This window comes from Thrips palmi, unplaced genomic scaffold (assembly GCF_012932325.1).
Source record: "Thrips palmi isolate BJ-2018 unplaced genomic scaffold, TpBJ-2018v1 HiC_scaffold_3, whole genome shotgun sequence".
NCBI lineage: Eukaryota > Metazoa > Arthropoda > Insecta > Thysanoptera > Thripidae > Thrips > Thrips palmi.
The window spans coordinates 1,482,566-1,498,458 of NW_023144630.1; the positions used below are offsets into that span (position 1 = coordinate 1,482,566).

At 61.3% G+C, this 15,893-nt stretch overlaps 1 protein-coding gene across 1 annotated transcript; it reads right to left on the reverse strand.

Moving 5' to 3' along the window:
* Positions 1-231: 231 nt before the first annotated feature.
* On the reverse strand, positions 232-14,707 carry LOC117648394 (the record flags this gene model as incomplete). Its single annotated transcript, XM_034390902.1, has 9 exons — positions 232-528; positions 1,618-1,791; positions 3,864-3,971; positions 4,331-4,620; positions 5,425-5,764; positions 6,126-6,308; positions 10,561-10,761; positions 11,041-11,126; positions 14,608-14,707. Coding segments are annotated over 9 exons (1,779 nt in total), but the record flags the coding sequence as incomplete, so codon positions are not given.
* Between the last annotated feature and the right edge of the window lie 1,186 nt (positions 14,708-15,893).

A 15,893-nucleotide genomic window follows, 5' to 3' on the forward strand; every position in this document is an offset into this window, starting at 1 on the left:
CGAGCGCGCCGTCGACACGGAGAAGGCCGCGGTGCGCTCCCGCGGCGGCGGCAGCTCGTCGTCCAGGTCGTCCGGGCTGGTGAGGTCGCCGTCCTGGTAGCGGTACGGGTCCTCGGCGCCGCGGTCCTCGTCGAAGGACATGTAGGACTCGTCGTAGTACGACCTGCGCAGCAATGCAAGGTCGCCAACCGCGCCGAGATGGTTTACAGTGCCACGCCACGCTCACGACGGTTACCTGAGTTGGTGCAGCACGCTGGTGGACAGCGACGGCGAGGACTGGTCCGACGGCGGCGTGTCCCTGCGGGTGGTCTTCTTGAGGCAGGACGGCCGGCGCTGCTCGCTGGCGACCGAGGCCGCCTCCGCCGTCGGGCTCTCTTCCAGGAGGCTGAACTTGGCGCAGTTCTTGAGCTCGGCCGGGTAGTAGGCCTCGGCGATGGCGTCGTACTCCTGCTCCGGCGAGGACGTCATGCGGCGGCCGCGGTGGCGGCGCGAGGACCGAGCCTGGACGCCGACGTCGCCGTCCTCGTCCTGGCGGGGCAAGGGTCCCGTTATCGGCCGCCCACACCGGCACAGTGGCCCGGCGCAGGCACTCAAAACTCTGGACGCGTTTTGAGCTCCAGAGTCGCTAAATGGGACTCGAACCGAGCGTGTGACCCCACCAATGGATTCCTCGTTCGGAGAGCAATCTAATGGTGGGGTCACACGTTCGGTTCGAGTCCCATTTAGCGACTCTGGGTCTTTCGTCCCTCTGTGCGGTGGTTGGCGCACTGCTGACCTGGGAGGTGTTGGAACAGCTGCCGAAGCCCGCGCCGGACGCCGACGGCGAGGACTCGCTGGAGTGGCACCGGCAGGCGTAGGCGCCGCCCGGGCCGCCAGGCGACTCGAGCTGCACGCTGTGGAAGTACTCCACCAGCTGCGGGTCCAGGTTGGCGTGCGAGCGGCGGGCCGCGCGCTCGAAGGAGGCCCGCACCCAGCGCTGGCCGCCCTCGTCCACGTCCTCGTCGTCCTCCTCGTCCTCCTCGGGGATGCTGATGGTGACGCTGGGCCGCGCCGACACGCTGGGCGTGTGGCTGGGCGAGGACGCCGGCGAGTCCTCCAGCATGGCGTCGCTGCCGCCGGCGTCGCCGCCCAGGCTGGCCGACCGGGCGCCGGCGGGGCCGCTGAGGAGGCCGCCGAAGGACAGGCTGGGCCGCTGCGGCAGCGAGAAGGACACGGCGCGCTTGCGGCGCCGGCCCGACGACCCCGACGAACCCGCACCCTGGGGAGCAGGAGGACGCCGTCAGACGCTCAAGGTCAGTGAACTGCCTTGCTTTAAGACTGGCGGAGGCGGCCAAAACTCGAGACGCGTTTTGAGCTCCAGAGTCGCTAAACAGGACTCGAAACGAACGTGTGACCCCACCAATGGATTCCTCGTTCGGAGAGCGATCCATTGGTGGGGTCACACGTTCGATCCGAGTCCCATTCAGCGACTCTGGAGCTCAGAACGCGTGTAGAGTTTTGGCTGCCTCCACCTGTCTTCTGGCAAATCCACTGTGCTCCACGCACCTCGCTGCCGCGGTGGCCGTTGCGCTGCTTGCCGGCCTTGCCCGGCTTGCCCTGCATCCGGCGGGCCCGCACGGCCTGCAGCTGCCGCTTGCGCACCTCGTGCAGCAGCGTGGTGAACTCCGCCTTGAGGCTGGACAGGCTGGACAGGCGGGCCGCCTCCTGGCCGCAGTCGAAGTGGCCGTCCACCGCCTCCTCGCTGGCGAGGCGCTCCAGCTCGCCCTGCACGTAGCACAGCCGCGACGCCAGCTGCAACAAGGAGGCACGTCATGGCGTGTGGCTGGATGCGGCCGTAACTACAGACGCGTCTTGAGCTCCAGAGTCGCTAAATGGGACTCGAACCGAACGTGTGACCCCACCAATGGACTGCTCTCCGATCGAGGAATCCATTGGTGGGGTCACACGTTTGGTTCGAGTCCTGCTTAGCGACTCTGGAGCTCAAAACCCGTCTAGAATTCTGGTCGCCTCCACCGGTCCCCTGTCCCGCTGTGCGGTGCCTTGGCGAGGACAAGCCCTCCGCGTGGGGTATTCACTCACATTCATTACTCATTGGCTCTGGACTGTCGTTTATCACACCGCTGATGACAAACACGCGCTTTCAACTGTGACACTCCCTGTTGTCGAACGGCCATATTGCATTTCATTTTCCTCCGCGTAGATCCCCGAAAACTCGAACGAGACAACGCTTTGAAATTGCGAACGGCGAGCGTGTTATTGGGACTCGCCTTTGAATCGCGTTCTCTCTCTCTCTCTCTCTCTCTCTCCCTCTCTCTCTCATTGAGCGGTGGGGCGGTGGACTCGGCCAGCTGGGGCCAACACGACACGGACAGACCGCAGCCAGCGACGTCGCCTGCGGTCTGATGCCGGAAAGTCACTCCGTCTCTCTCTCTCTCCTCTCTCCCCCACACGGAACTGGCTGCGAGTGCGAGAGAGACAGAGGGGCTCGGTGTCCTGGATGTCCTGGATGTGCGCACGACACGGGCCGGGCACCAATAAGCAGCCAAACAGGCGCAAACAGGGCGAGGCAGGCGAGGCACAGTCCCCTCATACAGCCTGGCTTATTGCGTTTACTCTCCGGTCTGACGTTCTGTCTGTCTGCCTGCCTGTCTGTCTGCCTGTCTGTCTGTCTGTCTGTCTGTCTGTCTGCGTGTGTGTGTATGTGTGTGCCCGCCGTGCTGCACGGCCAAGCCCTGTCTCCGTTTGCATGTCGTGTATGCATTCGTCTCTGTCTCGTGCGTCTCCTGGATGACCATCGCGTTCACCCCGCCTCCGCAGCAGAGTGGGCCTGAAGACCGGTAGAGGCGGCCAAAACTCCAGACGCGTTTTGAGCTGCAGAGTCTCTAAATGGGACTCGAACCGAACGTGTGACCCCATCAATGGATTCCTCGTTCGGAGAGCAATCCATTGGTGAGGTCACGCGTTCAGTTCAAGTACCATTTAGCGACTCTAGAGCTCAAAACGCGTTTGGACCGTCTGTGCTGTTCTTCTAGCCCACTGTGCGCAGCTCGCGGCTCGAAAATTAATCCACCATCCGAAGCCGCAGGAAGACAAAGACGAACTTAAACACGTTTGAAAGAGGGAGGGAGAGAACAGAGAGCGCCTGTGGAACGGAGGGTAGGCAGCCGGGCGTGCACGCGTGTCTACGTGAGGCCTGCCCGCCGGGCTGCGAGAGCTGCGAGCGAGCCGAGCAGTGGGGGAGGGGAGGGGAGGGGAGGGGAGGGAAGGGGAGGGGAGGGGGAGGGGAGTGAATGGCACTTCCCGTTGTATTCCGCACCTTAATTTCCGCTCCTTTCAAATTGACACTACGCCAGGGTTGAGGCTCCCCCCCCTGTTCTGAGCCAACCCGAGCCAACCCCTTCGCTTCTGCTGCCCATTGAGCCCCGCGCCCTGCGCTCCCAGAAGCAGCGCACTGATTCCGAGAGTCGTTCGGAGAGCAATCCATTGGTGGGGTCACACGTTCGGTTCGAGTGCCATTTAACGACTCTGGAGCTCACAACGCGTCTAGAGTTTTGGCCGCCTCCGCCGGTCTTCTGGCCCACTGTGAGGCGCCGGGCACGTGCTCGTGAACGAAGGCGGCTGGGCTGCGGACGTCTTGAGCGGCACCTTCACTATAAACCACGCCAAAGCCTTGCGGGGCAAACAATTTTCGCTCCCCCACCCCCACCCCTGTGATTTACCGCGGGCCCTATTGACGGCGGCTTCGGCCCACGCTTGCTCTGTCCCCCTCGCACCCCTACGGCATGCCTGCGAGCCGGTCTTCTGGCCCACTGTGCCACGCCCGCGCCGTGAGTGCGACAGAGACCGACGGGCACGGTACTCACCTCCCCGACGGGCGACGCCTGCACGTCCGCCCTCCGCAGCAGCGACAGCGGCGGCCGCGTCTCCCCAGGCGCGCGTCGGTTCCGGAGCAGCCTCCACAGCAGCTCGATCTGTCACGTGACACACACACACTCACACTGACGCCCTCGCATGACGGATGTAGCCAATCAGGGGAGCTTCCGGACAGGGCCGTGTGCGTCATCTCGCGCCGGCATCTCGGGCCGTACACAGTGGATTTGCCGGAAGACCGGCGGGGCGGCCCAAACTCCAGACGCGTTTTGAGCTCCAGAGTCGCTAAATGGGACTCGAACTGGGCCTGTGACCTCACCAATGGATTGCTCTACGAAAGAGGAATCCATTGGTGAGATCACATGCTCGGTTCAAGTCCCATTTAGCGACTCTGGAGCTCAAAACGCGTCTGGAGTTTTTGCCGCCCCGCCGGTCTTCCGGCAGGGCGTCGACGCCTCACCTGCACGTTGAAGTGCTGCAGCAGCAGCGAGCCGGCGGGGCCGAGGGCGGCGTCGGAGGCCACGGTCACGAACACCTGGTCGGCGTAGGTGATGACGGACACGGCGATGCCCAGGCGGCCCGGCGCGGGCTGCAGCGGGTACACTGCCTTGAGCACGGCGCCGCCCACGAGCACGGTGGACGCGGGGCCCGGCAGCGTGGCGAACTGCAGCGATGCCTTGTCCGTGAGCGCCGCCAGCAGCTTGCCGCTCCACGAGCCGCCCAGCGACGCCAGGTACACCACCTCGGGATCTGCGGTTAGAAGCACGCGGTGGTCGAGGGGTTAGCGGCGCTAAACCGCAATGTCGAAGTCGCTGGTTCGAATCTCACCACCTTCCACTGTTTATGATGGGATAATTTTCTTTCTCCTGTCCTCCCGCGCTTTTCCTTGCAATCTCCTTGCATTCAGGCCACTCCTCTCGCAAGGAACAGGCAGCACTCTCAGGCAGCAGACTGATTCCGAGAGTCGTTTCCGTCGCGCTGCCTCTCTCGCACCCACACGGGACGCCCCATGAGGGCGAGGGGGACGGAGCTACTTAAAGGACTCTCGGAATCAGTCTAGTCTGCAGCACGCGCCATTCGCTATTTGCGTCACAATGTAGTGCCTGAGGGCGTCGGCAGCCTCGGCAGCTCGGCAGGACGGGGACGTCCAAACACGAGCAGGGCAAGGCTCACATGCCAGCCCTGCCAGGCCTCACAGCTCACAGAGGGCGGCGCGGAGCTAAGCGGGGCAGGCAGGGCACGGCACAGGACTCCCCAGCATCGCCGAGGCTAGACGAGTCACTCGAGAGCACCCGAGGAAGGTTTTCGAAACGACGCCGCACAGCGGATTTGCCAGAAGACCGGTGGAGGCGGCCAAAACTCTAGACGCGTTTTGAGCTCCAGAGTCGCTACACAGGACTCGAAGTGACCGTGTGACCCCACCAATGGATTCCTCGTTCGGAGAGCAATCCATTGGTGGGGTCGCACGTTCAGTTCGAGAACCTTTTAGCGACTGTGGAGCTCAAACCGCCTCCACCGGTCTTAAGTGTTCTGTTGTTGTTTTTTGGCACTCACCCGCCGCGGAGCGCAGGTACTGCAGACACCTCCTGGTGGCCCAGAGGCGCGGCACGGCCCCCTCCACGCTGACGGGCAGCCCCACGACCACGGGGGCGGTCTTGTTGGACACGGCGCACCCCTCGGGGTTGTTGTTGTCGCGGACCTTGTGGCTGTTGTTGTTGGTGTTGGCGCTGACGGCGTTCGAGAGGCCGTCGATGTAGGCGTACAGACTGCTCTCCGACGGCAGGTGGTGGTGGTGGTGGAGGTGCAGGAGTGGGGGGTGGTCGGGAAGGGGGGCGCCGTTCTGGCCCGCCGGGTCGTGACCCTTGGACCGATGCATGCTGAGAGGCAGGGCCACCTGGTCGACAAAAAGGACTACTCAGAACTTTCTTCTTTTTAAAAATACTTTACAAAAACTTAAAAAAAAAATTCTTTTAATTTTTATAAAAAAAATTTTTTTTTGAATAACGCAGTGCACAGTGACCCAGAAGACCGGTGGAGGCGGCCAAAACTCTGGACGCGTTTTGAGCTCCAGAGTCGCTAAATGGGACTCGAACCGAACGTGTGACCCCACCAATGGATTGCTCTCCGAACGAGGAATCCATTGGTGGGGTCATACGGTCACTTCGAGTCCTGTTTAGCGACTCTGGAGCTCAAAACGCGTCTCGAATTTTGGCCGCCTCCACCGGTCTTCTGGCAAATGGAGTGTGGCGGCTGACCTGGAGGTCGGGCGGCTGGCGCACGCCGCAGCCCTGCAGCAGGACGCGCACGGCGCCGCCGACGGCGGACAGGAGCACGCAGTTGAGGCTGCAGCGCGACACCTGCTGGATGCGCCGCACCTTGCTGAGCGCGATGCCCGACGACCAGGACACGCTCACCGCCGCCGCGCCGTCGTCGTCCGCGTTGTTGTTGTTGTTGTTGTTGTTGTTGTTGTTGCCGCCGGCGAGCAGCAGGTTGTCGTCGCGGTGGCGCAGCGACAGCCAGGCCAGCAGCGTGAGGGGCCCCACGACGGCGGCGCGGAGCAGCGCCAGCAGCAGCGCCAGCAGGCCGCGGCGACAGCGCCGCACCTGCCCGTCAACGCAGTGGACTTGTCAGAAGACCGCTGGCGGCGGCCAAACCTCTAGACGCGTTGTGAGCTCCAGAGACGCTAAATGGGACTCGAACAGAGCGTGTGACCCCACCAATGGATTCCTCGTTGGGAGAGCAATCCATTGGTGGGGTCACACGTTCGGTTCGAGTCCCATTTAGCGACTCTGGAGCTCAAAACGCGTCCAGAGAGTAAGCCTCTGAATTTTTCCACCAAACGCTGTCCCATCTGGCAATCCCAGCCTCGCCATCAAATCTCCGGTAGTAGATCGGCTCCGCGCGCCTCGAACACGACGAAGCTGCCGCCGCCCCGGCTCCAAGCAGACGAACAAAGTTTTCACAAAGTCTCTCCCTCTCCTCTTTTTTTCTTTTTTTTTTCGAGTTGGCGGTTCTGACGGCCGTTACTCTGACTGTGCATGCCCCGCGATGCTCCGTCCGCTGTTCATCTCCCCGAATCTTCCCCCCGCCTGTCCGCCTGTCCCGACTCGTGCTTCGCCCGGCTTTGCCGAGGTGACTCGGCGGCTGAATAATGCATGAGGTGGCCATCTGCATTGTGACTGTCAAAACAAATTCAGCGCCACTTTGCGAGGAATAGAAGGAGCAACATCAAATCGATGCAGCCAAATTGGCTGCTGTCCTTCTTCTCTTGCGCGCGCGCGCGCCCTACGGCACCGTCAACAAAAGCCCGCGCAGAAATTGCGTCTGTCGAAAAGGAATATGTCTCGAGGTTTGTTTGGTTTTTTTCTCACGTTTCCTCCTGGGGACAGTTGGCAGTGCAATGGGGGCCAGCGGACTGGAAGAGGCGGCCAAAACTCTGGACGCGTTTTGGGCTCCAGAGTCGCTAAATGGGACTCTAACCGAACGTGTGACCCCACCAATGGACTCCTCGTTCGGAGAGCAATCTATTGGTGAGGTCACACGTTCGGTTCGAGTCCCATTTAGCGACTCTGTACCTCAAAACGCGTCTAGAGTTTTGGCCACCTCCACCGGTCTTCTGGCCCACTGCGGACGAGACTAAACATGCAGAGGGCGAGCTTGGCCTGCTGCAGCGTGCAGCTGGGTGGGGGAGGTAAAAAGCGGGAGGGGCGGTGCTTAAACCTGTATGGGAGGGGGTGGGGGCTCATTACAGACCTTACGTACACAACAGCTGACCTACTGGCAGCTTTTGTGCAATATTTCATGAAGGGTGCTGCCGGCAGGGGCGGGGGTTGTATGGGAGAGAAAAAAAAGGAGAGGAGGGGAGCGCATGGAGAGACACGACGAGTGTCGGTGTGGTTTGAAGAGAAACGCGAAGAGATTGAAATCAGGGAAACGAAAAAAACACGAGCAGGATGGAGGGGGTGGCGAAAAAAGGGGGCAGAAAAGGAGAGAAGGATTGGAGCAGTTCTAAAGCTCAAATGGCCGTGTGTTGAGTGGCTGCGCTCATTTCCCCTTCGTTTTCCTTTTTTCGTCTCTCTCTCTCTCTCTCTCTCTCTCTCTCTCTCTCTCTCTCTCTCTCTCTCTCTCTCTCTCTCTCTCTCCTACTGCTCTGCAGCAGGGAGGCCGCCCAGCCGCGCCATACTGCAACCTCTCTTCGCAAAAAAAGAGGTGGATATGTTTCACCTCATGCTACCAAAAAAGAAAAAGAAAAATTTTTTTAACAGAAATAGAGGAAAAGGACCGTTGACGCAAACTGGAAATGATGAAACTACGGTTGCTAATTAGATCTAAACCGGCGACCGTTGTCCGCGTGGCCTGTTAATGGCTGTGGCCTTGGGCCGGGCGGGGCGGGGCGGGGCGCTCCCCTTTGAGGATCCGAGTCAAACAAAATAAAACGGGCAGCGAATTATTTTTCGAGAAAAGAGATATTTAAATGAATCTCGGCTTGTGGAGGGTGCGTGGGGGAGGGGGGGAGGGGGGGGGGGCAGTAGTTGCTTCGTTTTAATGAGGCGCCCGGTGCCCAGCGAAAGGTGCGAGTGCGAAAAGGAGAGCGATAGAGGCAGTGGGGGGAGGCTTGCTGAGGCTTGCCGGCCAGAGCCAGGCCTGGCCCAGGACTCGAGCCACGGAGCCGAGTTCCGGTCCGGTGATGACTTTTACATGAGGAGCGGAGCACATCAAACTGTTGCTTGCAGAGCAATGCAGAGCGGCAAGTAACGTCTTTACAGTGGTCCAGTACCTGGGGGCTTCGGGTCGCAAAGGGGGGGGGGGGGGCGGCGGCTTGCCACTGAATGATTCATCTATTCTATCTGTCTAGGGTCTAGGACGGCAGGGACAACAGACCGCGGCTCGATTCACGGCGAGCAAACCCTCCCTCCCCTTCCCCGCCGCCGAGAAGGCTTCCACGTGGCACAGTGGGCCCGAAGACCGGTGGAAACTCCAGTCGCGTTTTGACTCGAACCGAGCGTGTGACCCCACTAATGGATTCCTCGTTCGGAGAGCAATCCATTGGTGGGGTCACACGTTCGGTTCGAGTCCCATCTTGCGACTCTGGAGCTCAAAACGCGTCTAGAGTTTTGGCCGCCTGTACCGGTCTTCTGGCCCACTGTACAACGCGCCTCGGTCCCCCGCCTCCACATCGAGGCCCTGTGCTCGGAGGAGGAGGACAATCTCGAAGAACAGCGAAGCACAGCCTCCCCTTTTGCTCCACCAAATTTCATCTCCAGCGCCGCACGTGTCCGCTACTTGTTGCGGGAGGGGGAGAGAGGAGGAGAGAGAGAGAGAGAGAGAGAGAGAGAGAGAGAGAGAGAGAGAGAGAGAGAGAGAGAGAGGGGAGAGGGAGAAGTGGAGAACGGGAGGGAGGGAGCGAGACGACACGCAGCATCACGGGATGCGAACGCGCGCCGCCTAGCGCGAGGTGGCAAGGCTATATATACGACCCCCCGCCGACTAGCACCCCCCAGAACACCCGCCCGCCCCCCGCCCCCCCCCCCCGCCCGCCCGCCCCGCCCCACCCCGCCCCCCCGCCCCGCCCCCCCGCCCCGCCCCGCCCCGCCCCGCCCCGCCCCACCCCGCCCGCCCGCCGCCCCGCCCCGCCCCGCCCGCCACACCTGGACAGCTCTCGACACCAAAGAGGACAAAAAAGGGGAATCCCTGCGGGCCCTCAAGGCCCTCCAGGCTGCGAGGATTCCCTTCTAAACTGGTATCTAAAGGGCTGCCGCACAGTGGGCCAGAAGACCGTGGAGGCGGTCAAAATACCGGACGCGTTTTGAGCTCCAGAGTCGCTAAATGGGACTCGAACCGAACGTGTGACCCCACCAATGGATTGCTCTCCGAACGAGGAATCCATTGGTGGGGTCACACGTTCGGTTCGAGTCCCATTTAGCGACTCTGGAGCTCAAAACGCGTCTTGAGTTTCGGACGCCTCCACCGGTCTTCTGGCCCACTGCGTGTCGCTAGCGCTGCCCGTGCAAAATGGGGTGAAAATTCCTCCCGAGTTGGAAAAGTCTTCGGGTGAAAAAGGGGGCCGCGCTAAAAATTAGCAAGCGCTGTGGCTGACTCGGAAGCCTTCTTTATTTCACAGTAGGGTGGAAAATTAAATAATCCCCGCTCAAAATCAATGGTGTCATTTTTCTCGTTTCATTCCTTTTTTAGCGGTGTGAGGTGAGGGGCTGTCCCGACCCAAGCGGAGTGGGACCCATTTGGCGAAAATGTTACGGGCCGTGCGAGGCTAGCGAGGCTACGCTGCGGGCTCTCCGGACGGAATGGCGGGGCCGGGCGGGGCACGGCGGGGTGGAACATCACTGGAAAAGGTTAGGAGGTGATTGAAACGTTCTTACAAGCACCTTGTGGCGCTGGTGGCGCCCCCACCTGTGCGACGACCCCACCCCCTCCAGCTTCTGCGGGAGAGCACTTCACTCAGCGGAGAGGAGAGTGGGCAGAGATAGCGAGACAGATTTCATCGTGCGCGTCGCACAGTGGGCCAGAAGACCGGCGGAGGCGGCCGAAATTCTACTCGCGTTTTGAGCTCCAGAGTCGCTGAATGGGACTCGAACCGAACGTGTGACCCCACCAATGGATTGCTCTCCGAACGAGGAATCCATTGGTGGGGTCACACGCTCGGTTCGAGGCCTGTCGAGTGTCGTCTCCCACCTGCTTGGGCCTGGCCGTGGCGTTGTCGGCCAGCGCGTGGCACAGCAGCCGGACGAGCGCGTCGCCGTCCGCCAGCGCGGGGTGCACGCGCACCACCAGCACCACCTCGGTCTTGCGCGAGCCGCACGCCGGCAGCAGCCGCAGCTCCCACGGCGGCCGGTCGTCGGGCAGCTTCTCGTCCAGCAGCTGCGAGACGTACACCTGGAAGCGGAACCAAGCGGAACCACGCGGTCAGGGGCGCGCCGCACTGAAGGCCGGTGGAGGCGGTCAAAATCCCGGACGCGTTTTGAGCTCCAGAGTCGCTAAATGGGACTCGAACCGAACGTGTGACCCCTCCAATGGATTGCTCTCCGAACGAGGAATCCATTGGTGGGGTCACACGTTCGGTTCCGGTCCCATTTAGCGTCTCTGGAGCTCAAAACTCGTCTAGAGTTTTGACTTAGTCATTTCGAAAAGGAACTTTAAGGTTGTTTTTCTTACCTGCAGGCCGTCTCCGCCGCAGTCCGCCAGGAAGACGTGTCTCTCGATGGCGAAGTCCGAGTCCGGGACCCAGCACATGCCGCCACCTGCGAGCAAAACACGTTGCAAATTTGTTTAGCGACTCCGGAGCTCAAAACGCGTCGAGAGTTTTGGCCGTCTCCGCCGGTCTTCTGGCCCACTGTGCGCGGGGCTGTGGGGGCTGTGGGCGGACGTGTGCGGATAGCGGTGTGGGCCTTCCCACCGTCGGGACTATCGGGCCAGCCTGCGGCCTTCGCGTATTGGCGCGCGGCGGCGTCTTGAACCGCGCCGCACGCCCACTGGAAACTTCAGCGAACACAATACACACACTGGTAGAGCGTGGGTGTTGGAGCAGGATGTGCAGTGTAGGGCGGGCCGCCCCGCGGGCCCTGTGTCTTCCAGTCTTCCAGACTTCCGGGGCCGGCCGCGCAGTGCGTATCCATTATAGACGAGTGGCCCAAGATTGAATAGCGCGCTCGCACGCCCAGCGCCACGGCGGGGCCAGCCGTCACGCCCCCATCCACAGTGGATTTGCCAGAAGACCGGTGGAGGCAGTCGAAACTCTGGACGCGTTTTGAGCTCCAGCGTCGCTGAGCAGGACTCGAACCGGACGTGTGACCCCACCAATGGATTCCTCGTTCGGAGAGCAATCCATTGGTGGGGTCACACGTTCGGTTCGAGTCCTGCTTAGCGACTCTGGAGCTCAAAACGCGTTATGACGACCTCCACCGGTCTTCTGGCAAATCCACTGTGCCGTGCCGCCCGTGCTCTACGGCCCTCAGCAGGACTCAAACGGAACACGCCATGGCGCTAGCGGACCGCCCCGCCGCCCTTGGGACTCGAACGCGGAGACGAGAGGGGTGTGGGTGTTTGGCTGTAGGCCTGTGCTCGGCCTGGCAGCGCAAAACGCGGCGAAACGCGGCGAAACGTGCCCCAGACTGCTCCCCGCTCGCCCGCCCACCGCAGCGAACTTGATGTGGCACTGCGCTTGAAACGCGGCTGCGCGGCAACGCGATTTGCGAATCCACTTAGCGGTTCGCGCCTCTGTCGCCTCTGCGGCAGCCTCGTCGGCGGGGGCCCACAGTGGGCCAGAGGACCGGTGGAGGCGGTCGAAAGCCCGGACGCGTTTTGAGCGAAGTGGGACTCGAAACGAACGTGTGACCCCATCAATGGACTGCTCTCTGAACGAGGAATCCATTGGTGGGGTCACACGTTCGGTTCGAGTCCTGTTTACCGACTCTGGAGCTCAAAACGCGTCTAGAGTTTTGGCCGCCTCCACCGGTCCTCTGGCCCACTGTGCGGCGGGCCCCACGGCCTGACGGCCTGACGAAGTCCCACGACGCCCCGGACTTCCCCCGACACGAGTTTCTGTGCATAACGCGGCCCCTTTTACAAGTTTACCGCCTTTGTTGCGGCACAGCAACCGGTGCAGGATCCGATTAGGAACGCAATCAGGTTCCGCCTGCGTGCAGTCCTGCTGTCCATTCCCACACCGAGACACACACACTCTCTCTCTCTCTCTCTCTCTCTCTCTCTCTCTCTCTCTCTCTCTCTCTCTCTCTCTCTCTCTCTCTCTCTCTCACACACGAGCGTGCGTGGAATCGATAAATCTTTGAATCGGCCGCCCCGATCGCCCTCGCCTCGTCCATTGGCGTGGCACGGCGTGGCACGGCGTGCCACCGAGGGGGCTATTTTTAACCCCTTTCTCAAGATTTCCTTTTGGCCTGCTCCTCCCCTCTCTCTCCTCCCTCCTCGCAGCGCGCCCCGATCCCCCCTTTCTGTATGAAAGCTCATTAATCCACTGTTCGCACAACGAGCCGCCTGCGAATAGCCGTCCGAGGCTCTATTCGCAGACAAAGGCCCGCGGGGCTGCGAGTCAAGTCTCGCCCTACTTCCCTGCGAGCTTCGCGCGTTGTTGCCACACCTGCCATAATTACCTCCATTTTCGTACAGATTTTTTTTCTTTCTTGTTTTTTTTTTGTGCTTGCGAAGGCCCGGTACGCAGACACGCCCCAGGTAATTCCCTCGCCCCACAGTGTGCCAGAAGACCGGTGGAGGCGGCCAAAACTCGAGCGCCGCCGCCGGTTTCGGATCACGGCCGCTCCGCCGCTTCGCCGCCTCACGGCAGCGCGGCGCGTCGCGGCGCGTTTTGTTCCCAGGTTTCCAGTTTGGCCTCGGTTCCTAATTATCGAGTCCGGAGAGTTCAAACCGCGCTGCTTTGTTTGGCCGAATCGCAACTCCAGCCTTTGCGCGCTCGGCGCGTTTGCATCGAGTTTGCAGTGTTGTCAGTGTTTACAACGTGTTTGCAGTGTTGTCAGTGTTTACAACGTGTTTCCAGTGTTGTCAGTGTTTACAACGTGTTTGCAGTGTTGTCAGTGTTTACAACGTGTTTGCAGTGTTGTCAGTGTTTACAACGTGTTTGCAGCGTTGTCAGTGTTTACAACGTGTTTGAAATGTTGTCTGAGTCAGGACTCGAACCGAACGTGTGACCTCACCAATGGATTGCTCTCCGAACGAGGAATCCATTGGTGGGGTCACACGTTCGGTTCTAGTCCCATTTAGCGACTCTGGAGCTCAAAACGCGTCTAGAGTTTTGGCCGCGTCCACCGGTCTTCTGGCCCACTGTGGGGCGGTGGCTAGCCTCCGAGCCTCGCCCCGAAGGCCCGAAAGCGCAGCACACACTTCCAAGACGGGCCGACAGACAGACAGACCGACAGACAGACAGACAGACAGACAGACAGACAGACAGACAGACAGACGGACAGACGTGCTGTCAGACGGACGGCCAGACTGTCAGACTTGCAGATAGTCTGTCAGACTTCCAGATAGACAGCGGAGGGCGCGGATATCTCAGAAATCCCCTGACAATGGGCGTGGTGGGGGTGAGTGAGAGAGCGCCACCCTGCCAGCAGGGCCCTATCAGACAGGGACGGCTGCGGTAATGGGGCTATAGGGGGGGGGGGAGAAGAGAGAGAGAGAGAGAGAGAGAGAGAGAGAGAGAGAGAGAGAGAGAGAGAGGGGGGGGGGAGAAGGAAGAGCGTTAGGTGCGGCAGCCAGGCAGCCAGGCTGAGTCACTCCGCGAGTCAGGAGCTAGCCGTGCAGTGTGAAAGCACCCCTCCCAAAGACCCCCCCCCCCTTTTCCGGCCCTTCCCGGCCTTGGGCCGTCCCGCCATTCGTCAAAGGGCTTGGCGCGGCGGCACACTAACACGGACCAACGACCAGCGACAATTCCAGCAACCCGCCAAATTTCACGCCGAGGACGGCCTCCGTGACAAAGATTATCGCCCGGGGTAGGGTAGGTCGGGACCACTGCCAACAGCCTGCCGCCGGAGGAGGGGAGTAGCATGGTGGCCAGAAGACCGGTGGAGGCGGCCAAAATTCTACACGCGTCTCGAGCTCCAGAGTCGCTAAATGGGCCTCGAACCGAACGTGTGACCCCACCAATGGATTGCTCTCCGAACGAGGAATCCATTGGTGGGGTCACACGCTCGGTTCGAGTCCTGTTCAGCGACTCTGGAGCTCGAGACGCGTCTCAGTCCGGCTACTCACCCGCGGCGAAGGGCATGTGCTTGGGCCTGGCGGTGAGGCGGGGGCACTGCGGCAGCACTCGCGTCGCCACGATGTCCTGGAGGCGGCCCACGTCCAGGCCGGCGTCAGGCCCGGCGGCCTCGAGCACCAGCACGGCGTGCAGCACGCACCGGCCCCACGCCGCGCTCAGCCAGCACGCCTCGGTGCCCGACACGCGCTCGCACGCTGCAACAAGACACACTCTCTCAGTCTTCCCCAAGCCAACAAACAAAATCCCTGCAACAAAGTCACATTTCCGGTCATGCGGCCGGCCCACTAGTCAAAGAGATAATTTTCCCTTTTTGAGCACACCAACGGCTCCGAGTCTTGAGCGTTTCGTTCTTGACGGCCTACGCGTTTGCTCGCTTCACGGGCCTCTGCCCCGATTCCAGATCACCCCGGTTCGGCCCTGGCCTTCGCCCCCCCCCCCCCCCCTTTCCACGCTCCACATCTCGCTCCATTCCGCGCCGGCGGCGGACAGCGCTGACTCAAGCAGCGACGTCGCCAACTATACAGCGCTATACAGCGTTGCAAAGGTTATCCATCCCAGTTGCTAACAGGCAAACTTCCCCCGGAGAGCAGCGCGGAGCAGAGCACGCGGGTCGGGGCGGGCGGAATATATTGTGTAGCGCCCCTCAAAACTTGCCCCCAGGGCTTATTGCACTGTCTGCTCCACTTGCCAGTGCCCCCCCCTCCCGGGCCCTACGTCGCATGAGGAAAGGCCGGCGTTAAACGCGACCCTGCGGTGACCGGCGCACCACAGTGGGCCAGAAGACCGGTGGAGGCGGCCAAAACTCTAGACGCGATTTGAACTCCAGAGTCTCTGAATGGGACTCGTTCGGAGAGGAATCCACACGTTCGGTTCGAGTGCTCTTTAGCGACTCTGGCGCTAAAAACGCGTCTTGAGTTTCGGCCGCCTCCACCGGTCGTCTGGCCCACTGTGCGCACCCAGGCGAGACCTCGCCGTTAACACGTCGTCGGCGTGCTACAGTGTGCCACGGTCCCCGTCCGCAGAGTGGCGGTGATGACGTCGCCGACAACGCCGGCGCACGGTTTGCGGTGCACCCTTTCCAGCGGCCGTTTGAATGAATCCGCGCTCACGCGTTTGGAAAAATAGCTGTGGCGGCAGAAGAGGAAAAGAGGGCGGGAAAAAATTGTTAAAAAAGGTAGAAAGCAAAAGAAACCACGACTTTGCCAGCTCCACCACACTGGCCTGTCATTCCCGTCGAGTAATCCCAACCCCGAGGGGAATTTCGCTGGCATGAAAA